We start from the raw sequence: 24,678 nt of genomic DNA on the forward strand, positions 1-24,678 counted from the left end.
CAATTAGAGGCAGCTGATAATCGTTACCTCTAATTGGGGATCATACTTAGTGTGTCCTTTTCCCCACCTGCTAGATGGTATATTGTGTGGTATGAGTGCCTATGTGCGCTACGTATTTCACGATCGTTATATCTTTGTTGTTTTGGAAGTTTCACTATCATTAAAATGTGGAACTCTACTCACGCTGCGCCTTGGTCCAATTATGCATACGAAGGTCGTGACAGTACCACAACTAATCCTTCAGAAGCTTATGTTGTGAGACTCCAATGTAGAGATATCTACATGAAGTACAAGAAGTTGCATGACATTTCCGGGAGACTCTCTCTGTTTGTGTCCCTCAACAATTAGATAACTTATTTTTTTTAAATTCCAGGCTAATCAGAGCAGGCAGTATCATATAAATAGAATTACTAATTAAGTAATTATAATTCTATGGGAATTACCTTGTGGGCACAAGCAACACATAATCTCTCAATTATAACTGCGTCCCAGAGTCCTCTAAGCCCTGAGTTTACAGTCCGTATTACAACACAGTGTCAGTGGGGGGAGCAGGAAGGAGAGAGCAGACTCTACACATCACGTCTCAGGGACACCTTTCAGCTGAGTCACTCTGTGTGTGTGTGTGTGTGTGTGTGTGTGTGTGTGTGTGTGTGTGTGTGTGTGTGTGTGTGTGTGTGTGTGTGTGTGTGGGTGGGTGGGTGGGTGGGTGGGTGTGTTTGTGGGGGGGGGGGGGATTTTTGTGTGCGTGCATGCGTAATCACTTAAAAGGGAGAGAAAGAGCTGGGCTCAGTTTTCTCTCTCCCTCTTTAACAGCATGCATGACTCAAATCTCTGTCATGGTCATGGATGATTTTTACTTCACTTCCAGTGTTTTGCTAATATTTACTAAATATCTTTCCGGTCGATAATGTCGTTTTTTAAATCTGAATTTAAGTGAGAAGGAGAGGGGGATAAAGGGAGGGGGAGGGAGAGAGGCAGACTTGCTAATAAAGACTGATGCAGAAAGAGCCAAAACCCCATTAGATGCCACGCCAATGGAGGGGAGACAGTCAACCCACCAATCAAAAAGAAGAGGAGATGTCCTTTAGAGGAGACCGGGCTAGTGCCACGTTTTGTGAGAGGTGAAACACCTGCTGGCACAGAGAATGTGTCACAGTGGGGACAGGGAGGGTAGGAGGGCGAGACAAGAGAGAGAATAAAGAAAACAGAGTTGAGAAAAAGAGAGTCGTCGGGAGGCAGAGATAGATAGAAAATAAAAAGAGAGTAAAGGAGAGATTTAGAAATAGAGACAGAGTGAAGCAAAGCAATAAAACTACAGAGAGAGAAAGAAAGAGACCCCGTTTCAGTCTGATAGCCCTGCTCGTACAGACGCCAGCAGCACCCCCTCCCTCCCTCTCTCACAGAAGCACCATCCCAACCCACTCTGTCTGCATACCAGAGTACAGAAAACCCCTGGTAGCGATGGTACAGGTACTCTAACGCTTTGCCTCGTGACTCACACCTTATCGTTCTCACTTAATGTCTCACTGCAGTCCTTCTTCGGAGCCTTAGAACCACAGACCATCACCTTATTACCTCATTTCACTTCTGCGACACACCGATAAACAACCACCGTCACGTCTCTCCGACCCAACATGAGGAAGGGGCTCCAGGGAAGCCAGGCTGCTCACACAGGGCAGTGGGAAGAAACGGAGAGGAAAGAGGAGCGCCATCACGAGCAGCAGCAGCAGCAGCTGGGGAGGGCAGAGAAAAAGTTAGTAGCGTTCTGGTTGTCCTTGTCCCAGAGGACGTGGACATTTTTCAGGCCCCGCAGTGGCGAACGCACCGGCTGCTTCCAGCGGAGCCCTTCGGCAGCTCGCCTGCTGAAGAGCGAGCGGTGAGGAGTGCGAGAGGCCAAAGGCAGTCCGTGTCATTCTTCAGCTTCGTCCACCATTAGCAAAAAAAATTTTTTGTTGTTATATTAGTAACGTTGGCTAAAGACAGAAGCACAAGAGTGAGCGACAGGTGAAAGACAAGAGGAGGGAGGTTCGTCGAATGCCCTCTTCTTCTTTTCTGGGCTCCTTCCGGATTCTTTCCCTTAGGGAAAAGCGTTAGGCAGCAGCTGAACTGTTACTTTTAGAACATTACGACAACAGACTGTCATTACTTTTACTTCACATTCAGAACATTAAGGAAACAAACTGTGATTCAAAAGGCGTCGTGCTGCTGTCGACTGGAAGAACTTCCTGCTCTCCTCTTGTTGTCGTCAAAGCCAGGCCTCCCTCCTCAGAAGAAACTTCCACTCACTAAACTATAAAGTTACGATAGAGGAGATATTAGTGGTGGAGATTGTTGGAGGTTAGTGTGACAAGGGGCAGGTGTCGCTCCCTAAACCCCCACTCGTCTTTCCAGGAAGAGATGGGGTAACTGGGACCTGCTGAGACCATGGTGGTCACCCATCTGGAGCTGGAGCTGTGCTACCAAGGGAAGAAGCTGAGAGGCTTCACCTGTAAGCTGACCCGCTCCCCCTATGGCTACTTGCCTGAGAGTTCCTGGCTCATCGCAGCCCAGATCCTACTGCCCTTCCTGGTGGCCGGCCTGGGCATGGTGGCGGCGGGCATAGTCATGGACGTGGTGCAAGTATGGGATAACTTTGTGTTTGTGTGTTTGTTTGTGTGTCTTGTAAAGTACATTTCTGTGTGTGTGTGTGTGTGTGTGTGTGTGTGTGTGTGTGTGTGTGTGTGTGTGTGTGTGTGTGTGTGTGTGTGTGTGTGTGTGTGTGTAATATCTGTGAACAATATCCATGTATGTATGTATTTTCTTGACCTATTGTTAGGCTTTGAAACAGTATATTTGTGTGTATCAGGGCATGATGTAATGTGTTGTAAATCCCCTTGCATTTAAGCAAAAAACAGGTGAGAGAGGTGCAGCTCCACAGATGTTTGGGCATCTACATTGTTACATTGCTTTGGATCAGTGATAGCCCACATTCCCTGGTAGATAACCCACCAGTGGTGGGACTGGTGGGGTTAGAAAAGGGCACACTGGCTACATCCCAAATGGCACACTGATCCCTTTAAATCTCAGACACACCGGTTTGTCTGCCACAGTACTTAGCACTTCTGAACAGTGTCGGCAGTCAATCTCTTTTATGTTTACACAGCAAAGACCTTGAAGTCGTCAGCCACCCAGCCTTGTTAGGATACTCCAAACCAGAAGGCGGCAGTAGTGTTGTTTGGCAATGCATGTCTATGTGTGTTGCTATATGGTGTAGTCAATTTTAGCTATCTACCTAGCTAGCTGCACTCATTTTGCCCTTGTTGATAATAGTCAGATGGCAAGATCACAAATAAACAATTGAATTCACTCTCCATAATCACATACAGGCCTTAGATAAATGTTTAGCTATCTGGCTAATGTTAGCATGATTAGCTAACTAGCTGTTGTGCTACCTAGGTAAAGTAAAGATACTGCATTGACTCAAGCAGCTGCTACAAGCTACAAGCAGCTGCTACATTGAAACTAATCCATTGTGATTTAATTATAATGTTGCTAGCTACAGTGGCCAGATAGCTAGCTTGGTAAAGCATTAAGTGATGTGTGCATTGTGATTGTGATTCACTTAAAACCCCATTTGTTTAATATGAAGTGTGTGACTGCATTGCTCAGTTATCTAGCTAGCTAACTAATAAGCTAGTGCACATTATCAAACCTTACAAAAAAATCCTTCTTCAAGCACAAAACTCCTTACCTAGATGTAAAATATGTAAAGACGTCCTCTAGAAAAAAAATGTATTATGCAGCTTTATTGTTTTAGTTAGAACAATTCTGATGAAAAGGGGGTACATTAGACCTGAAAAAGAGACCTATTTCTTTTCCTTTTTCTTGTCACTCATATCGGCTCCCCACATGGAGGTTCAAATCAAATCAAACTTTATTTTTCACATGCGCCGAATACAAGTGTAGACCTTACCGTGAAATACTTACTTACAAGCCCTTAACCAACAGTGCAGTTCAAGAAGAGTTAAACAAATATTTACAAAATAAATTATAGTAAAAAATAATAAAAAGTAACACAATCACATAACAATAGCGAGGCTATATACAGGGGGTACCGGTACTGAGTCAGTGTGCGGGGCTACAGGTTAGTTAAGGTAATTTGTTCATGTAGGTAGGGGTGAAGTGACTCAGCTTAGATAATAAACAGTGAGTAGCAGCAGTGTACAAAACAAATGAAGGGGGGTGTCACGTCCTGACCAGTAAAGGGGTTATTTGTTCTTATAGTTTGGTCAGGACGTGGCAGGGGGTATTTGTTTTATGTGGTTCAGGGTGTGTTTGTGTATGTGTTCATGTAGAGGGGGTATTTGGTTTATATGGTTCGGGGTGGTTGTGTATGTATAGGGGTATTTTATTTATGTATTCCGGGGTTTTTGGGTTATCGTTCTATGTTAGTTTATTTCTATGTTCTGTCTAGGCGTTTGTATTTCTATGTTTTGGTAATGGGGATTGGGGCCTTCAATTGGAGGCAGCTGTCTATTGTTGCCTCTGAAGGTCCTATATTTAGGAGTGTGTTTGTTTTGGGGTTTGTGGGAGATTGTTTCTTGTTTTGCTGTGTGCTTGACGAGACTGTCTAGTTCGTTTGTTTTTGTATACGTTGTTTGTCTTTTTCCTTCTTCACTAATAAAAAGAAGATGAGTATACATTTTCCTGCTGCGTTTTGGTCTACACCCTACGACACTCGTGACAGGGGGGGTCAATATAATAGTCCGGTGGCCATTTGATTAATTGTTCAGCAGTCTTATGGCTTGGGGTTAGAAGCTGTTAAGGAGCCTTTTGGTCCTAGACTTGGCGCTCCGGCACCACTTGCCGTGCTGTAGCAGAGAAAACAGTCTATGACTTGGGTGACTGGAGTCTGACAATTTTATGTCCTTTCCTCTGACACCGCCTATCATACAGGTGTTGGATTGCAGGAAGCTTGGCCACAGTGATGTACTGGGCCGTAAGCACTAACCTCTGTAGGGCCTTACGATCAGATGCCGAGCAGTTGCTCGGTGATACAACCGGTCAGGATGCTCTCGATGGTGCAGCTGTAGAACTTTTTGAGGATCTGGGGACCCATGCCAAATCCTTTCAGTCTGCTGAGGCGGAAAAGGTTTTGTCGTGCCCTCTCACGACTGTCTTGGCATATTTGGACCATGATAGATCGTTGGTGATGTGGACACCAAGGAACTTGAAACTCTTGACCCGCTCCACTATAGCTATACTATTTTGTCCCCCCACACCAAACACGATCACGACACACAGGTTAAAATATCAAAACAAACTCCAATTATATTAATTTGGAGACAGGTCGAAAAGCATTAAACATTTATGGCAATTTAGCTAGCTAGCTTGCACTTGCTAGCTAATTTGTCCTATTTAGCTAGCTTGCTGTTGCTAGCAAATTTTTCCTGGGATATAAACATTGAGTTGTTATTTTACCTGAAATGCACAAGGTCCTCTACTCCGCCAATTAATCCACACTTAAAAACAGTCAACCGAATCGTTTCTAGTCATCTCTCCAGGCTTTTTTTAATAATCTCTTCCAGGCTTTTTCTTCTCTTGACTTTAGATTGCGATTGGCAACTTTCATAAATTAGATGCATTACCGCCACTGACCTCATTTGTCTTTCAGTCACCCATGTGGGTATAACCAATAAGGAGATGGCATGTGGGTACCTGCTTCTATAAACCAATGAGGAGATGGGAGAGGCAGGACTTGCTGTGCGATCTGCGTCACAAATAAAACTGACTTCTATTTTAGCCCTTGGCAACGCAGACGCTCCTGGGTGCAATAATTGAATAATATAGATTTCTACATTTATTTTGCAACCCTCGAGCACGCGAGTGTGTAGTCAGCCTGTTGACAATTACAGGTATTACATTTGCAACAGCTGTCACAGCTCTCCAGGGGCATTTCATTCCCGACTATCAATGTTGTGGTCGAGGACCACAAATTCCGACAAAGAGCACAGAGACCTGATGAGTCCATAGCAGATTACTTTGCTGCCCTGAGAGAGTTGCTTGTGAACTGTTTTTTTGGTGATAGATGAGATGCTGAGAGATAAACTTGTTGAAAAGACCTCTGCTCCCTTTTATTGCAGGTTAATTTCACACTGTGGTGTCAAAAAAAAGAGGAACGTGGCCGGAACTTGCAAGCCATTCTCAGCACCTTGGAGAACGCCAGTCTGCTGCTAATCAAAGGAAAATGTCACTTCAACAAAATGAGCCTGACCTTCCTTGGTCATACCATCACTGCACAATGACTACTACCTGATGATGGACTTGTCAGTGCCATTCTCAAGGCCCCTGCTCCTTCTGAAGGTACCACCCTGCACTCTTTCCTTGGCTTAACTGGGTGGTACTCCAAATTCGTCCACAACTACTCTACAGAGGTTGAGCATATGCTTGCCTGTCTCAGGACACATGCTGACGTGGATGGATGCTGCGCAGGAGATCTTCGAGAAAGTCAAGCAGCTGATTGTCAATAGATCTGCCCTGGCTATATTTGACCCTGCTCTTCCTATCCTGGTGTCCACAGATGCATCAGATTATGACTTGGGTGGTGTGCTTATGCAAATACATCCAGATGGAACAGAGCGCACAATGGCGCTTACATCCCGTACTCTCTCCTCAGCCGAGCGCAAATACTCCATAGCAGAAAAGGAAGCGCTTGCCTGTGTGTGGTTGGTTGAGCGGTGGTGAACGTTCCTGCGAGGTACACGTTTTACACTACGAACTGATCATCAGGCACTTACTACTGTAATTGCATCAAAAAGTGCAGGAATGCGCATTGCGAGATGGTCTGCTTGCTTACTGTGCTTCTCATATGACATTCTGCACAGGCCTGGATCAGTAAACCTAATTGCTGGTTGCCTGTCGAGTCTACCCCTCCCTTCAGACAAAAATGTTGTCCGCTTGTCTGAACCTGAGTTAGTGGCCCTGCTATCCACTGAGCTTAACACATTGGCTGAGTTCTCCTCCGAATGTGCTACATGCCCAGAACTGCTTTACACAGCCAGATTGAAAAATATGGGCCCAAAACAAGATTTTATTTTCTTCCCAGACCTGTTACCTTCCTTTCCCTTTCGGGAGGAACTCTGTACAAGACTGTTTAGTGTACCGTGTACCAAACCACCTGCTAATGCCCATTACGCTGCATCACAGAATGGTTTCACAAGCTCATAAAAACAACCAGGGAGTCTTCCGAACAAAACAACAGCTGTGTGAGCACTACTGGTGGCCTGGAATGGACACGTCCCTACAAACTACAATATCAACATGTCAACTCTGTCAGGCAAATTACAAAACTAAAAAACTACAAAGACGCATGTTGCACCTCTCCAGCCTGTTCCCCTTTCTGAAGGCCATGATAAAAATAATAGAATTGACATTGTTGGTCCATTTGAAACTGCCCCAGCAGATTGGTGGTCAGATGAAGTAGATGCTAAGCAACAGGACTGTTTTGCTAGCAGAGACTGGAATATGTTCTGGGATTCCTCCAATGGCATTGAGGAGTACACCGCTTCTGTCATTAGCTTCATCAATAAGTCCATCAATGACGTTGTCCCCACAGTGACCGTACGTACATACCCCAAACCGGGGGTCGGCAACCCGCGGCTCTAGAGCCGCATGCGGCTCTTTAGCGCCGCCCTAGTGGCTCCCTGGAGCTTTTTCAAAAATATGAAAATGGAAAAAGATGGTGTGAATATATTTTTTGTTTTAATATTTTTGTCAGTATATATTTGGAATGACACATAGGGATATTATTGTGTTTTGTTGCTCAGGTCCGAGGATGGCTGCATTGTATTGTCCGTGTCAAAAGAGAAGAGGGTGCTGCTGCATTTTACCCTTGCACATTTGCAGAAAACTAAAGAGAAGAGGATAATGCACAGAAATCGAACTTAAACTGTATTATTTAAATTTTATATACTCTACCTTTTCAAAAGGCTGCTGTTTTATTGCACGCTGTCTGTTGCCCAGATAAGGGGGAAAAGAGAAGAGGATTGTATCGTATTATTGAGGATTGAAAAGGACTGCATTTTATTTCCATGGGGAGGTCTGAAATTACAGGAGGCTATTATGCATGTTGCACATTTTGTTGTTTTTTTCGAATCCTAAAATAAAAATGACATCAAAAATCTGATTTCTGTATTGTATTTCTTTAATTTCATCAATGCAACGAAACATAATACATTAATATTATAATGGAAGTTAAACTTAAAGCACCATCGTACAGCAGAGTAGTCACGTGGTGCGTCATTCTCTCCAGGATGCGCTGCAGGTAAAATAAACGATTAATCATGAATGCTCATTATGTATTTGTAGCCTACTTATCATTTTGATAGTAGGCTAATATAGCTAATATAGACACTTACAGCATGTGTTGCCTTCATTATAAGGCTTATATAAGGCTTTTAATTTTTTGCGGCTCCAGACAGATTTGTTTTTTGTTTTTTTGGTCCAATATGGCTCTTTCAACATTTTGGGTTGCCGACGCCTGCCCCAACCAGAAACCATGGATTACAGGCAGCATCCGCACTGAGCAAAAGGCTAGAGCTGCCGCTTTCAAGGAGCGGGACTCAAACCCGGAAGCTTATAAGAAATCCCGCTATGCCCTCTGACGAACCATCAAACAGGCAAAGCGTCAATACAGGACTAAGATCGAGTCGTACTAAACCGGCTCTGATGCTCGTCAGATATGGCAGGGCCTGCAAACCATTACAGACTACAAAGGGAAGCACAGCCGAGAGAGCTGCCCTGTGACACGCGCCTACCAGACGAGCTAAACTACTTCTATGCTCGCTTCGAGGCAAATAACACTGAAACATGCATGAGTGTACTGGAAGACTGTTGATCACGCTCTCCGTAGCCAATATGAGTAAGACCTTTAGACAGGTCAACATTCACAGGGCCGCAGGGCCAGACGGATTACCAGGACGTGTACTGCGAGCATGCACTGACCAACTAGCAAGTGTTTTCACTGACATTTTCAACCTCTCCCTGTCCGAGTCTGAAATACCAACATGTTTCAAACAGACCACCATAGTGCCTGTGCCCAAGAACACTAAGGTAACCTGTCTAAATGACTACCGACCCGTAGCATTCACGTCTTTAGCCATGAAGTGCTTTGAAAGGCTGTTCATGGCTCACATCAACATCATCATCTCAGAAACCCTAGACCCACTCCAATTTGCATACCACCCCAACAGATCAAAAGGAACACCTATGTGAGAATGCTATTCATTGACTACAGCTTAGTGTTCAACACCATAGTGCCCTCAAAGCTCATCAATAAGCTAAGGACCCTGGGACTAAAAACCTCCCTCTGCAACTGGATCCTGGACTTCCTTACGGGACGCCCCCAGGTGGTAAGGGTAGGTAACAACACATCCGCCATGCTGATGCTCAACACAGGGGCTCCTCAGGGCTGCGTGCTCAGCCCCCTCCTGTACTCCCTGTTCACTCATGACTGCACGGCCAGGCACGACTCCAACACCATCACCAACAACAACGAGAGCCTATAGGGAGGTGGTCAGATACCTGGCTGTGTGGTGCCAGGACAACAACCTCTCCCTTCAACGTGATCAAGACAAAGGAGATGATTGTGGACTACAGGAAAAAGAGGACCGAGCACGCCCCCATCTCATCAACGGGGCTGCAGTGGAGCAGGTTGAGAGCTTCAACTTCCTTGGTGTCCACATCACCAACAAACTAACATGGTCCAAGCACTCCATGACAGTCATGAAGCGGGCATGACAAAACCTATTCCACCTCAGGAGACTGAAAAGATTTGGCATGGGTCCTCAGATCCTCAAAAGGTTCTACAGCTTCACCATTGAGAGCATCCTGACTGGTTGCATCACTGCCTGGTATGGCAACTGCTCGGCCTCCGACCGCAAGGCACTGCAGAGGGTAATACGAATGGCCCAGTACATCACTGGGGCCAAGCAATCCAGGAACTCTATACCAGGCGGTGTCAGAGGAAGGCCTTGAAAATGGTCAGACTCCAGCCACCCTAGTCATAGACTGTTCTCTCTGCTACCACACGGCAAGCGGTACCGGAGCGCCATGTCTAGGTCCAAGAGGCTTCTAAACAGCTTCTACCCCCAAGCCATAAGACTCCTGAACATCTAGTCAAATGGCTACCCGGACTATTCACATTGCCCCCCCCCCTCCCCTCTCCACACCACTGCCACTCTCTGTTGTCATCTATGCATAGTCACTTTAATTAACTCTACCTACATGTACGTACTACCTCAACTAACCGGTGCCCCCGCACATTGACTCTGTACCGGCACCCCCTGTATATATTGTTATTTTTTACTGCTTTACCTTTTACTTTTTTGCTCCTTTAATTACTTGTTACTTTTATCTCTTATTCTTATTCTTTTGAAACTGCACTGTCGGTTAGGGGCTCATAAGTAAGCATTTCACTGTAAGGTCTTCACCTGTTGTATTCGGCACATGTGACTAATAAGATTTGATTTGAGATTGTCGTTACGCAATCAGATCATTTGCTGGTTAAACTTCCTTTTCATGTCAAAAAGGGTGTACCAAATTGCAGTGCGCCACCAAAGTTATCCAAAGGAAAGGACCAAACACATATGTCCTTGGCGACAGAACGGAAAAACATGGAATGTGTCACATCTCTCACTGTGGCCTGAGCTGGCCACATTATGAAATGGTTCTGCTCATCCAGTGGAGATTTTAGCTTGTAAATCTTGGTGGGGGAAAAAAATTATGTGGGATGCATGCCAGCAAAGCCACTGCACAACACTAAACAATACATTAATTGCACTGGAACGGTGACAAACGGTGCCCACAAACTGTTAGGGCCTACAAAAAGCTGTCCCAACAGTAGAGTCCCAACAGCAGTCCCAACACCTTACCACTGCTACACCTGGCTATCAGCGGAGCCTTGTCTGGCAGCAAAACAGTTCATTCAGCCTCATTTACTGCCTTTTAAAAAAACATAGCTACTATATGGCTGTCACAACTTCCGCCGAAGTCGGTCCCTCTCCTTGTTCGGGCAGCATTTGGCGGTCGACGTCACCGGCCTTCTAGCCATCGCCGATCCACTTTTCATTTTCCATTTGTTTTGTCTTTGTCTTTTGTCTTTGTAATTGGGAGTTTCAATCCCCCAATTACCTGTTCATTATTTAACCCTCTGTTCCCCCATGTTTGTTTGTGAGTGATTGTTTCTATGTAGGAAGGTCCATTATTGTGGGCTCTGTTTTTGTATTGCATTTATTATATGTTGAGTAAAATACGGTTATTTACTCATATCTGCTGTCCTGTGCCTGACTCCTATACACCAGCTACACACAGACTTCCTTACAATGGCTGACTTGCTTAAACAAATGTGGTTTCTTCTGACAATTGAGATGTACAAACTATGGCATAAGGGGTTGACAAGCGGTTAAGAGGCAATCGTTATTTCGATTAAGACATTAATGAGCGAGCTAGGACGGACGTAGTCAATATAACTATTTGGTCAGCACTTTTGAAATGTACAGAGACAGAATTCAGAACATGGGGCGTTCTTACAGTGTTCTCCCTGTACACCAAGTCAGAACCGTAGGATAAATAAAGGGGGCATATAAGCAGACAATGAAAGCTCTTACAATATTTGATGATTACATTTCTCAAAAACAGGTTATAGCCTACATGTGCACCACCAAGTCAGAACAGTAGGCGAAATTAAGATGTGAAAATATACCAAATTATTTGGGTGAGGCACATGGGCTACTAACAGCTTACTACACAACATACACTTAGTATTACTTTCTTAGCTACAGTATACATATCTCCCTGGTAAATTACATAATTTATGCAGCAGCATACAATACATTTTTAGACTCACCTTGTTGTCCTGTGCTCACTTGAACAGAAAGGTGGCACAGCGGTCCTTGATGGGCGAACTTTGTCATCAAATTCTGTCATTCTCTGGATTTATGGTGCTTTCCAGAATTGGGAACTTGAAAAAAAAGGTCATGATGACGTCAGTGATCTTCAGGTTGTAGTTCTAGAAAGAGGCCCGAGTTCCCCCACCTGCCCTGAATGACAGGTTGTCACTGTGCTCATCCCAAAGTGCCCTTGCATTCACAACAGACTATTCAAATTGAGTCAGAAGAAGCCCGGCTTGGCTAAATAACTATATTCAATAAAATCAGAAAGATTGTGAGTACTATAATTGACTGCTAAAGTGTCAATGTGATATTCTGATGTTACTGCCGTTATGGTTACTATGCTGTGCATTTTAACAGGGTTATTATTCTGACCTTTGTATAAGAATAACTGTTCAATTTAAGAATTGCGGAATGCTTTAGTAGCGTTATGCTTGGAGGAGCTTTACTTTCACAAGAGGGAAATATTTTGTGTTCTTCTGCTCTACCCAAGTTAACCACTAGAGACATACAGGTATTTTATTCTACGTATTCTGTCAGAGAACGGAAGTACAATAAGAACAGGATTTCAGATAGGGAGGAGAAGAGGGTGTATGTGCTGATTATGTATGCTGTGATGGAGTGCTAAGCAAACTTAACCTTAATTTTGGAAAACTCCGCTTGGAGTTTTCCAAAAGGCACCTAAAGGACTCTCAGACCATGAGAAACAAGATTCTCTGGTCTGATGAAACGAAGATTGAACTCTGACCTGAATGCAAGCGTCACGTCTGGAGGAAAGCTGGCACCATCCCTACGGTGAAGCATGGTGGTGGCAGCATCATGCTGTGGGGACGCTTTTTAATGGCAGGGACTGGGAGACTAGTCAGGATCGTGGGAAAGATGAACGAAGCAAAGTACAGAGAGATCCTTGATGAAAACCTGCTCCAGAGCGCTCAGGACCTCAGACTGGGGCGACGGTTCACCTTCCAACAGGACAACGACCCTAAGCTCACAGCCAAGACAACGCAGGAGTGGCTTCGGGACAAGTCTCTAAATGTCCTTGAGTGGCCCAGCCAAAGCCCGGACTTGAACCCAATCAAACATTTCTGGAGAGACTTGAAAATAGCTGTGCAGTGACACTCCCCATCCAACCTGACAGTGCTTGAGAGGATCTGCAGTGAAGAATGGGAGAAACTCCCCAAATACAGTACAGGTGTGCCAAGCTTGTAGAGTCATACCCAAGAAGACTCAAGGCTGTAATCACTGCCAAAGGTGCTTCAACAAAGTACTGAGTAAAAGGTCTGAATACTTATGTAAATGTGATATCTCAGTTTTTAATTTGTCATAAATTTGCAAAAATGTTTAAAAATTAAAACGTTTTTGCTTTGTCATTATGGGGTATTGTGTGTAGATTGATGGGTGTCATTAGTGTCGTAAGGATTGGACCAAGGCCCAGCGGGTAAAGTGCTCATCTTCTTCATTTATTAGAAATAACACTTAAACAAAAGAAACAAATGATGAAACAGTCCCATAAGGTGCACAGACTATACAGGAAATAACCACCCACAAAACACAAGTGAAACAAACCTCAACTAAATATGGCGTCCAATTAGAGACAACGACAACCAGCTGCCTCTAATTGGAGATCCTACCAAAAACCCAACATAGAAATAGAAAACTAGATTTAAACATAGAAATAGAGAACATAGAACCTAAACCAAAAACACCAAAACACACAAAACAAACACCCCCCTGCCACGCCCTGACCAAACTACAATGACAAATAACCCCTTTTACTGGTCAGGACGTGACAGAGGGAAAAAAATGTTTAATTCATTTTAGAATACGGCTGTAACGTAACAACATTTGGAAAAAGTCAAGGGGTCTGAATACTTTCAGAATGTACTGTATTGTCATTTTGCTTGTTTGATGGCTCTGTGGACGTCGTAGCTCAACTCCTTGTACTAAAAAGAAAGGACGCCTATTTAAATATAGGTGTTTCAAGATGGATCGTATAGAAAATGCTGTCTTGCCAATTCACATGTTATTTTCAATAGGAGTTGGCAAGACAGCACAATAAGATCTGGGACTCAGGGTACTTGTGGCTATACCCCATGGAACATTTTGGAGATGATGACACTTTTTTTGTATTTTTTTCTAAGTATACTCTGTAAGACATGCAGATAGGCATAGTGCGTGTAGGTAGTAGTGTAGCAAAAGGACATAGAGGCAGATAAGAGTAGAGCAGCGCAATAGCTCTTTCCCTGGTTTACCTTTTGGAAAGATCCCAGCAGTTGCATGGCATGACTAACTCCCTGAATAATGGAATAGGTTGGTGGGTTGGTAGTCACTTTGACTGAAGTTAGCCTTGAAAGCAATTTTTTCCCACATTTTTATTGGAAATGACAAAATGTGTGTGTGTGTGTGTGTGTGTGTGTGTGTAGTCGGGGGGGGGGGGGCAAATACATCAACCATGAACACTGGTTGGATTCATTCAAACATTCACCTGTAACTCATAATATCAAGGCAAAACAGCAAAACATACTGAGTCATTTTAGTTTCACTGTAACGTCAATCTTCAGATTCTAGTTATTAGTTATAAGTGTCGTGACGTGACTTGCATTAATCTGATGACTGTATTTATCTTATCAACTAACTATGTTTAGTTGTTACCCAATTAAATGAATAATGTAACAATTAACTCATTAGGAATTTGGGGCAACACGGAATAAGTTGTTTATCAGTTACCATCTCCCGAATTAAACTCTAAAGATATATATATATGTATCGATAACAGTCACTTATTAATCATAACCTCATATCAGTCTCATTCTGAACGTTGCAGACTTCTTGAATCTGCAAGAATACCAGTCTTTTCTGATTATTCAGTACTACACAAATTAATTGTATTATTTATTTACTAACTAACTAAATAATAACACAGAATACACATACACTCTATCATGAGACAAAAGTCCCTAGTGGACTGACAAGATATGACGGCTTGTTACACACATGGAGAGAGGGTGGGGGAAGAGAGAGATAGAGAAAGAGACATTTATTGTGGATACATTCTATAACTCTCCTCAAAGTAATAATAATACTTTGTTCATGAACCATCGCCCATTCGGATAAGAAATGCAATGTATATATTTACGCATAGATGTCTTTGTTCGTCGTCTATCTCTGTTGAACCAATCAACCCTTCTATGGGGACTGGGTAGCTGTTGTTCACACTTCGGTGTTAGGCTCGGCGTCGGTATAAGGCTCGGCTTGTCTACCAGAGGTCACAATGTCCTTCTTAGTTGTAGAGCTTCTCTGGTAGTGGTGTTCAAATAGAACCGCTGCTCAGATTTAACAGTGATTGTCTGAGATGTGATTTCTTCCTTTCCACCTTGTGTCTTTAGTCAGTTCTAGGACCACTTTTACATGCACAGCTGCAGACTGTGAATGTTTTTGGTCTTGTCGTGGAGGTTATCTTCTCATCTCGTGTTGGTTTTCAGAGTTTCCAACCATTTCAATGTGTGGACCATGGACTTACGTCTTCTGGCATGGTATGTTAATTCTTGACGAGTCCATTTAAGCACTCTGGTCGGAAAGCCGGTTCCATCACACTGACACACTATTCTGACCTCATTAGGGGCATGGCTTAGTTAATGTGCCAGGAACATGAAAAACCATTTACGACAGGGTGTGAAGGTGTCATAAAACTGGCCCAGCCCCCCACCTCTGAGGCCTTGGATCCTTGACCAGGAGAGTCATGACAACAGCAACAGAGTATGCTTTTAATCTGAATAAAGAAATGATATAATAACAGTATTAATCATGTCCTGTTACAGTGAATTATTCTGCTTGCCAGATCTGTTTGTGCTTGAGCCAACTCCTTTCTGTTTTGGCATGACAATGACCAAACAGTTGGCTAAAGCACAAGTACTGTATATCTGGCAATCAGTCTAGCAGAAAATATGTTTGAGGGATTGGGATGTTTCATCATCGAGAGGTGTTTAAGGAGATCATTGTGAATGTTTCAGCACTGGCAAGTTTATATGGATATTATTCAGAGTAGTATGTTTCAGTAGTAGCTAGTGTTTAATTGTGTATTTTTCAGCACTGGGAGGTGTTTAAGGAGATCACAGAGGTGTTTATCTTGGTGCCAGCCCTGGTGGGACTTAAAGGCAACCTAGAGATGACACTGGCATCCAGACTGTCTACAGCAGTGAGTGGACACACAATGACACACACACACTCAAAGGCATGCATGCACACACACAAACACTGACGCACACACACTCAATGCTGGCACGACATGCTTAAAGCTCAAACTAAAACATGTGATTTTACACACACACAACCATTTAGAGGCTGCTGCCATATATACATAGACTTGGAATCACTGGCCACTTTAATAATGGAACACTAGTCCCTTTAATAATATTTAAATAATGTTTACATACTGCTTTACTCCTCTCATATATACTGTATTCTATTCTACTGTAATCTACTGTATGCCACTCCGACATTGCTCAATCGAATATTTATATATTTCTTAATTCCATTCTTTTAGTTTTAGATGTGTGTATTGTTGTGAATCGTTTTTAGATACTACTGCACTGTTGGAGCTAGGAACACAAGCATTTCGCTACACCCACAATAACATCTGCTAAATACGCATATGTGACCAATACAATTGTATTTAATTTAATTGAAATGTTATATCTCACCCCTTTTCCTCTCTAACTCCCCCTCCCTCCTACCTATCAGGCTAACACTGGGCAGATGGATGACCCGAAGCAGCAGTGGAGGATGGTGTGTAGCAACTTGGCTCTTATTCAGGTGACACTGACGTCTCCGTCCAGCAAACACAGCCAATGGCATTTTATCAAACCAGTGCTGTCACTTTCGCTAGCGTGTACAGTCAACCACACAAGATATTATGGAGCAAGTTTATCTGTGACTCCAACAGAGGGCACAAGAGGGTGCCATTGTTTCAAGGCAATGACACGTCTCAGTACCATGCTTCATTCTCTCTCTCTCTCTCTCTCTCTCTCGCTCTCTCTCTCCTCTTCCCTCCCTTACTCTAACCTTTCCCCCTCGATCTCCCTCCTTCCTTTCCTGCCTCCCATACCCTTCCCTTGCTGACTCACCTGTTCCCTCTCTCTCCCTTTCCCTCTCCCTGCCTCTCCCTCTCTCTCACTCTCTGTCTCTCTCTCTCTCTCTCTCTCCCTCTCTCTCTCTCTCTCTCTCTCTCTCCCTCCCCTTCTCTCACTGCCAGTTTCTTATTCCCCCTCTCTCTTCCTCCATAGGTCCAGGCAACAGTGGTGGGTTTCCTGGCTGCGGTAGCCGCAGTGGGGTTGGGTGCGTTGACCAGGGGTCATGTAGACTTTCTACAGGCTGCTGTCCTATGTGGCAGTAGTGTCACCACAGCCTTTGTAGCTGCCCTGTCCTTGGGTAGGTCAACGTGACAAAAGCACAACAGTATACTTGCCACTAGCTGATATACAAGCTCTGACTAACACCAGTAATTCTAGGTAGAATTGTAGCGAACGGAAAAGTGAACCCAGGTTGCTAGCGTGAAAGGCAAGCAAATTACCCATTGCGCCAGAGTAATCCTATATACCACCCATGGTTAAGCCACTTTGTGAGAATTGTAACAGGGCTCATTACTGAAGATTGCTACACCATGTCGTCACTTCGATTGTTCCGATGTTTAGCAGCTGTATATTTACTAGGTAAACCGGATATTGAGAGTGATCTTTTCTATCTTTTGGCAATAGATGACAGTCAGGAACCCTACAAACCTTAAGAGTTGTCCTGCTGAAGTGTTTGAATAAATAAATTAATCTAGATATGCACTTTGATATTGATGATTCTATTTTAGATTGACAGTAGGCCATAGTATGTGTGTCCACTCTCTGTGTCGGTAGGACTAGTGATGGTGGGAGTGATCATTGGCTCCAGGAAGGTGGGCATCAACCCTGACAATGTGGCCACACCCATCGCCGCCAGCCTGGGGGACCTCATCACCCTCTCTCTGCTGGCCGGGGTCAGCAGCTTCCTCTTCAGGTTCAAAGGTCAGATCAATCGCCATAGAATAACTGGAATGTGCCGGAATCTGGTCGAGCTGTAACTCTCTCAACAGCCGGACCACCTATGCTCCCCCCACCAACGGGGTTCCAGCCTCGGCTCGGCCGCTGTCTGTGCCCTTCCTACCTGTCATTCCTCCTTCATTGTCTGTCCCCCTCACTTCATACTGTCCTGTTGGGAAAAAAACTGTTAAAGTACAAAAGGATGTTTGAATCTCACATTTTATCTGAACCTTCACACCTACCACTGACTAGACCCATCTTGATGATTTCCAGGACTGGATGCAATATTAAGCTAAGCATAGGTAGAGCCAGAGCCAATATTATATTAAATATATGGCTCTGGGTAGAGCTATTTTCATATGCCTAGGTTCCGATTCCCTACACTTCTCCCCAAAATGGGCACTTGTTCCCCCCCTCATGGATTTAAAAGAATTGGATGAATGTATGCATGGACTAGACCATAGCCATGGGAAGTAGGAGTGCTGAGGGTGCTGCAGCATCCCCTGATTAATTCATTTTTTGTTTTTAAATGTCCCTACTAAATTAGTACTTTTATTACTTTTATTACTCCTGTATGAAATGAGAAAAATACTTGTCAGCAGAGCGGAGAAAAATACTCCTCAGCAACCCCCCCCCATGTCGACTGCACCTCCGTCAACAGCACCCCACCTCATAACACATTCCCACGGGCATGGGCTAGACTAGATGGAGTTTCCACAATATGTTTTACACCAGTCCATGAAGGTGAATTAGTGACTGCACACTTTGAGGAGAAGTGTAAAGAATCAGACAGAAGCCCAGTTCTTTCAGATTTTCTAGGAAAGTGCTTGGTAGAAAAGAGTTGATTTAAAACTGATCTCTCATTGTTTCCAGCTGGAATAGACTATGATCACAAAGTAGGTATTTTACATTACTTCATCGTTATTTCATTTTACATTTAATTTCCTTTCCAGGCAAATCTTGTTGACCTTTGCAGTGAATAAAAAATCTTACGCCTGACAAGGCAAATGAAATCTGCGTCTCGCTGGAAGCCCCGCCTTCCACAGGTGACAAGCCCAAGGCTCGGATTCATTCCTTTAATTCTTCTGCTCTTCACTTCGATGTGAGCAGCAACGATTCACACTACTAAAAACAAACACTTTTGGAATACTTTGTGGTAGTGCGTGCTCACCCCCTGGGCTTTGTGGGCCGGAGTCTTTGTATTTGTTCTCCTCGTTTCCTAACCACAAACCAATGAGTTTTTCTTCGGATTGCTTGGCCTGACTGTAGCAAAGAGTAAAATGGCTAACGCGACCGAAAAGACGAAGGCTAACAAGCCAGGTTTGGGTTCACAACTATGCCCAAATTAATATAAAGATACTCACGTTTGTTGTCTTGTATGTCTCAACGCATGCTTTGGCTGCCCTCGCTTGAATCAGTTTGTGTGCGGGACTAGGGGATGGTGTCAGTAACAGTGGCTTGCCCGCGGCTGGTACTGTTCCCTTAGTCCAGGGCGCAGGTTCTCTTGACAATTGTTTAGCATTCTTGAGGGGGCTTGGTGTTTCTGATAGTGACTTCCTCTCCCTGGTGCTCGTATCTCGGCTGAGTCTGAGTTGCGGAACGCAGAGATGGATTGGGTCTGGTTGGAGCAAATGTCTTGTTTGCCTGGGCGTGGTGTATGCGGTAGCTGTCGCTGGTTACGGGAGGCTACTCGAAGAGAGAGGGTGGCAAGGTTCGGTGGGTACTCCTTGCCGCCTATATCTGCCTCGGTCAAGCACCGCTTGTCTCTCTTCCCAGACTTGACAATGATGGGTCCGGTCCTACCTCTGTGATCCAGTCCTATGCAGACTTTCAAGAACAGCCTAGCTAAACAAGTGCTGCATAGCGTGCTAGCCAGGTTAGCTAACTCGCCAAGCTATTGCTGCCACCCCACGTGGAGTTGCTAGGGTAGCTCTCTTGTATATATGTAGCGTTAAGTCGCTTGGTTATTCTAAACAGACCGTGTTGCAGTCAAAGAGGCTATCTTGCCTAGCTTAGACTAAAATGTCTCCTGGCTAAAGTCAGCTAGCATGCATAACTTCTGGTGAATGAAACTTCCTAGCTTTCCCCCAGGATTATGGCAACTCATTCCTATTTCCAATTCCTGGAGTGGGAGGGAGTGGAGGAAGCGGGGCTTGAGTGCACCTTCAATAAGGAAGAAGCCCCCAAGCACTTGGCTTGGGTAACACATGGAGCAGGGGGCCTTAGCACGGGTCTGAGGGACCAGTGCGCACCTCCACAAAATCATTACTGTGACAACAGTACCTCCACATTTGGTTACGGCCAAAACAGGGTACTACATCAGCCATTGCCAGAGCCCTCTATGCAGGCTATACAGCCTCAAGGAACGTATTTATTTAGTTTATCTTTCTTTAAATAGGCAAGTCATTTAAGAACAAATTCTTATTCACAATGTCAGCCTAGGAACAGTGTGTTTGTTCAGGGGCAGAATGACAGATTTTTATCTTGTCATCTCGGGATTTGATCTGGCATCCTTTCAGTTACTGGCCCAACGCTCTAACCACTAGGCTACCTGCCGCCCCTAGGATACCTGCCTAGGGGCGGCAGGTACCCAGGGTGAGAGTAATAGGTTTGCTCTCTGTCCACAAGGGGGCACCCCTCCCCATAGGTGGCTCATTTCTGGGATTCATTGCTGATTCATGCCTGTAGCTCACTAGTCCCTATGAGGCATAGTCACCGGAAGTAGGGGTGCTGAGGGTGCTGCAGCACTCCCTGGAAAATCAAAAAGAAAGAAATAATAAGAATTTTTGCACAGTATGTTTTGCACAAAAGTAGTGCCCTGGGCCTTTAATAGTCCTTGTATTAGCGGACCGAAATGCCATGGGTCATTTCATTTGGTATCCATTGGGGCCGGCTTGGGGCGGGATTTCCTTTCCCCATAGTTGTGTTGTACCAAGAGTACCGACTGAAAAGGAATGTAAAGTTATGACTATAACTACTGTTTCCTGAAGGAGGGAAACGAGGTACAGCCCAACTATGGGGAAATGAATTAAAGGAATGAATCCGAGCCTCGGCTTATCACCTGTGGAAGGCTGGGCTTCCAGCCAGGCGCGGATTTCATTACCCTTGTCAGGCATAAGTGCGACTCCCCATAGTTGTGTTGTACCTCGTTTCCCTGCTTCAGGGAACAGTAGTTATAGTCATAACATTACGTTTGCTGGTTATTGCAGGTCTGCTTGATAAATGTCTAACACTGCCCGGTGTGTTCCAGATACACATTTTCTATGGAGGTCTGCACTGAATATGGGATGGCTTTATCATGTTGATATACAGTATGTCTTGCAGTTGTAACACTTATTTTATACCTGTGTAAAAAATGTGTATGTGGAATGTGCTCACTTTCTCACACACACTCGCTACCTGTCCTGTCTTCCAGAGATGTGGTACCTGCCTGTGCTGGTGTGTGGCTTCTTCCTGGTTCTCATCCCGCTGTGGGTGGTCATTGCCCGGCGCTCTCCTCCAATTAGAGAGGTCCTGAGGTCTGGGTGGCAGCCCGTCATCGTGGCCATGTCCATCAGCAGGTAAAGGCCTGGGGCTTTCAACAATCTATTGTAATTCAATCAACATTCTAGCAATATTCAATCAATGTTCTATTCATGATCTACAAAAGACTCAGGAGTTTCCAACTAGCCTTCAAGGAGACAACCGTGCAGTATACACACTTAAAGTGTAGCTTGAAGGACTTAATCGCTTTCTCTTTCATCACCTTTATCTAAACTGATTTGATATAACTGGACAAGTAAAATATACTTCTCAGTAAGCTTCCATGCACCATATCGCTTTCATCTATCCTCTCCTTTCAGATCAGTGCAGATCATTTAAAAAAAACTTTATTATGACACCTTTCAGCTTTGGACATGTTAAGTGACGTTTGTGTCCCATTGTGTCCTTTTAAACCACAGTATCGGAGGCCTTATACTGGACAAGACCATGAGTGACCCGAACTTTGAGGGCATGGCGGTGTTCACCCCAGTAATCAACGGTGAGTGGACCGAACCTTACTCCTCAAACAAATGAAAGGGTGGGACCTGTGTGTAATTCAATGTTGAATAGTTCTTACTTCCTCCTAACTAACAAATATCCTCAAGAAACCACCCGAGAAACAGCTGTCCTACTGGGAAAGTACTGGTCGAATCAACGTCGTTTCCACATCATTTCAACCAAGAAAATCAATGTGATGACATTGAATCAACATGGAAAACTGATTGGATTTGCAAAAAGTCATCAACATAAGGGCATTTAGTATTTTTTTTTCACCCAACTTTTAACCTAAATCCAATGATATGGTGACATTGTTGTTGATTTCACGATGAATTCATGTTTGTTGACAACTCAACCAAATGTAAATCAAAACTAGAAGTTGAACTTACGTCTGTGCCCAGTGGGGTATGGGGAAAACCAGAAACAGGTTTAACCTTTTTGCAATGCTGCTTACCATTACTAAATATGTCTCTTATAAAACCACCATTAAATCTCATTTGTGCTCATGTTGGGAAATGGGTTCGAGTCGAGAAGCCATAGCTTAATTGGTCTCAAATGGTTATAAGCAGAGCATTACTTTACTTATGTCTGTTATCCTTAGCCTGTCCACTACTGTAACATATTATGTAAGCTTAAATGTAAAATCTGGTACTCTTTTCCCTCAAAGACAACATCTGGTTTTCTTGGTGGAGAGATATATGACGTATGACAAAATAGACGGGCGTGGGATCTTGTCCTATTTAAACAGTCTTTGAAGTATGACAGTAAATTACTATAATTTGTGTGATTGTTTACAAAAGCACAACGGCTTGATGCAAAGCATCTAAATGGCATCCACATTTATTTCATTAGTCATAAGTTGGTTCCACACAAGTTGCAGAGTGCCATGTCACTAAAGGCCTAGTCTGTGATATTTACAGCCATTTTTTAGTGATATATACCCATTAATTGTGAAGAATATCACTTATAAATGCATTATGAGTCTTGAAAGCCATGACTACGAGGCCTCCCGAGATGTTCATTACTTATACGGAATAATAGGACACTAATTTAAACCACTCAGCAGCCTAGTCAGAACATCAGAGGAGAAGGAGGAATGTATTGAAGTTCCCACATCTTCTGTAAATAAGACTCTTAGTATGGCGATGTTTGTTACCCATGGCTAGCCACCATCGCTGGAGAGGAATAACAATAGGGTTTACATAAACCTCAGCCTGTTTAGAATGACAACTATGCACTCTCTGCTTCGGATTTCCTCTATACTGCATATTTTCCAGCCTCAGCTAGCGATACCAAAGGTTTTCGCTTTTATCTGCATTTCAAGACAGGAAGTACATTTGCATTGCCATTCAGTGTTTCTTTCACTCTCTTTCTCCCTCCATCCCTGTTTATGTCTCTCTCACCCTCTGCCTCCCTCACAATCTCTCTCTTCCTCTCTTTCTCCTGCCTCTCCAAATCACTCTCTCCCTCTCCACCTCTCTGCCTCTCCACCTCTCTCTGTTCCTCTCAACCCCATCCAATTATAAATCAAAATCAAATCAAATTTATTTGTCACATACACATGGTTAGCAGGTGTTAATGCAAGTGTAGCGAAATGCTTGTGCTTCAAGTTCTGACCATGCAGTAATATCTAACAAGTAATCTACCAATTCCACAACAACTACCTTGTACACACAAGTGTAAAGGAATGAATACGAATATGTACATTAAAATATATAAATGGGTGGTGATGGCCGAACGGCGTAGGCAAGATGTAATAGATGGTATGGAGTACAGTATATACATATGAGATGAGTATTGTAGGGTATGAAAACATATAAAGCGGCATTGTTTAAGGTGGCTAGTGATTCATTACATCAGGATGGCATAGAGTACAGTATATACATATGAGATGAGTAATGTAGGTTATGAAAACATTATATAAAGTGGCATTGTTTAAAGTGGCTAGTGATACATCTAATACATCAAGATGGCAAGATGCAGTAGATGGTATAGCGTACACTATATACATATGAGATGAATAATGTAGGTTATGTAAACATTATCTAATATAAATAATATAAAGTGGCAAGTGATAAATTGATTACATACATTTTCCCATTATTAAAGTGGCTTGAGTTGAGTCAGTATGTTGGCAGCAGCGACTCAATGTTAGTGATGGCTGTTTAACAGTCTGATGGCCTTGAGATAGAAGCTGTTTTTCAGTCTCTCGGTTCCAGCTTTGATGCACCTGTACTGACCTCGCCTTCTGGATGTTAGCGGGGTGAACAGGCAGTGGCTCGGGTGGTTGCTGTCCTTGATGATCTTTTTGGCCTTCCTGTGACATCGGGTGGTGTAGATGTCCTGGAGGTTAGGTAGTTTGCACCCGGTGATGCGTTGTCCAGACCTCACTACCCTCTGGAGAGCCTTCCGGTTATGGGCGGAGCAGCTGCCGTAGCAGGCGGTGATACAGCCCGACAGGATGCTCTCGATTGTGCATCTGTAAAAGTTTGTGAGTGTTTTTGATGACAAGCCGAATTTGTTCAGCCTCCTGAGGTTGAAGAGGCGCTGCTGCGCCTTCTTCACCACGCTGTGTGTGTGGGTGGACCATTTCAGTTTGTCCGTGATGTGTACACTGAGGAACTTAAAACTCTCCACCCTCTCCACTACTGTCCCGTCAATGTAGA

At 43.9% G+C, this 24,678-nt stretch overlaps 1 protein-coding gene across 1 annotated transcript in view; it reads left to right on the forward strand.

Moving 5' to 3' along the window:
- The first annotated feature begins 1,283 nt into the window (after nucleotides 1-1,283).
- LOC106565241 (solute carrier family 41 member 1) overlaps nucleotides 1,284-24,678 on the forward strand; it is a 39,376-nt gene continuing 15,981 nt past the window's right edge. Inside the window, exons 1-7 of the mRNA XM_014132136.3 lie at nucleotides 1,284-2,619; nucleotides 16,015-16,122; nucleotides 16,668-16,739; nucleotides 17,210-17,354; nucleotides 17,831-17,977; nucleotides 21,408-21,552; nucleotides 21,934-22,013. Of these exons, the coding sequence (XP_013987611.1) occupies nucleotides 2,425-2,619; nucleotides 16,015-16,122; nucleotides 16,668-16,739; nucleotides 17,210-17,354; nucleotides 17,831-17,977; nucleotides 21,408-21,552; nucleotides 21,934-22,013 (892 nt within the window). The 5' untranslated portion in view covers nucleotides 1,284-2,424. The remainder of the gene's footprint in view (nucleotides 2,620-16,014; nucleotides 16,123-16,667; nucleotides 16,740-17,209; nucleotides 17,355-17,830; nucleotides 17,978-21,407; nucleotides 21,553-21,933; nucleotides 22,014-24,678) is intronic.

This window comes from Salmo salar, chromosome 12, assembly GCF_965601325.2.
Source record: "Salmo salar chromosome 12, fSalSal1, whole genome shotgun sequence".
Classification (NCBI taxonomy): Eukaryota; Metazoa; Chordata; class Actinopteri; order Salmoniformes; family Salmonidae; genus Salmo; species Salmo salar.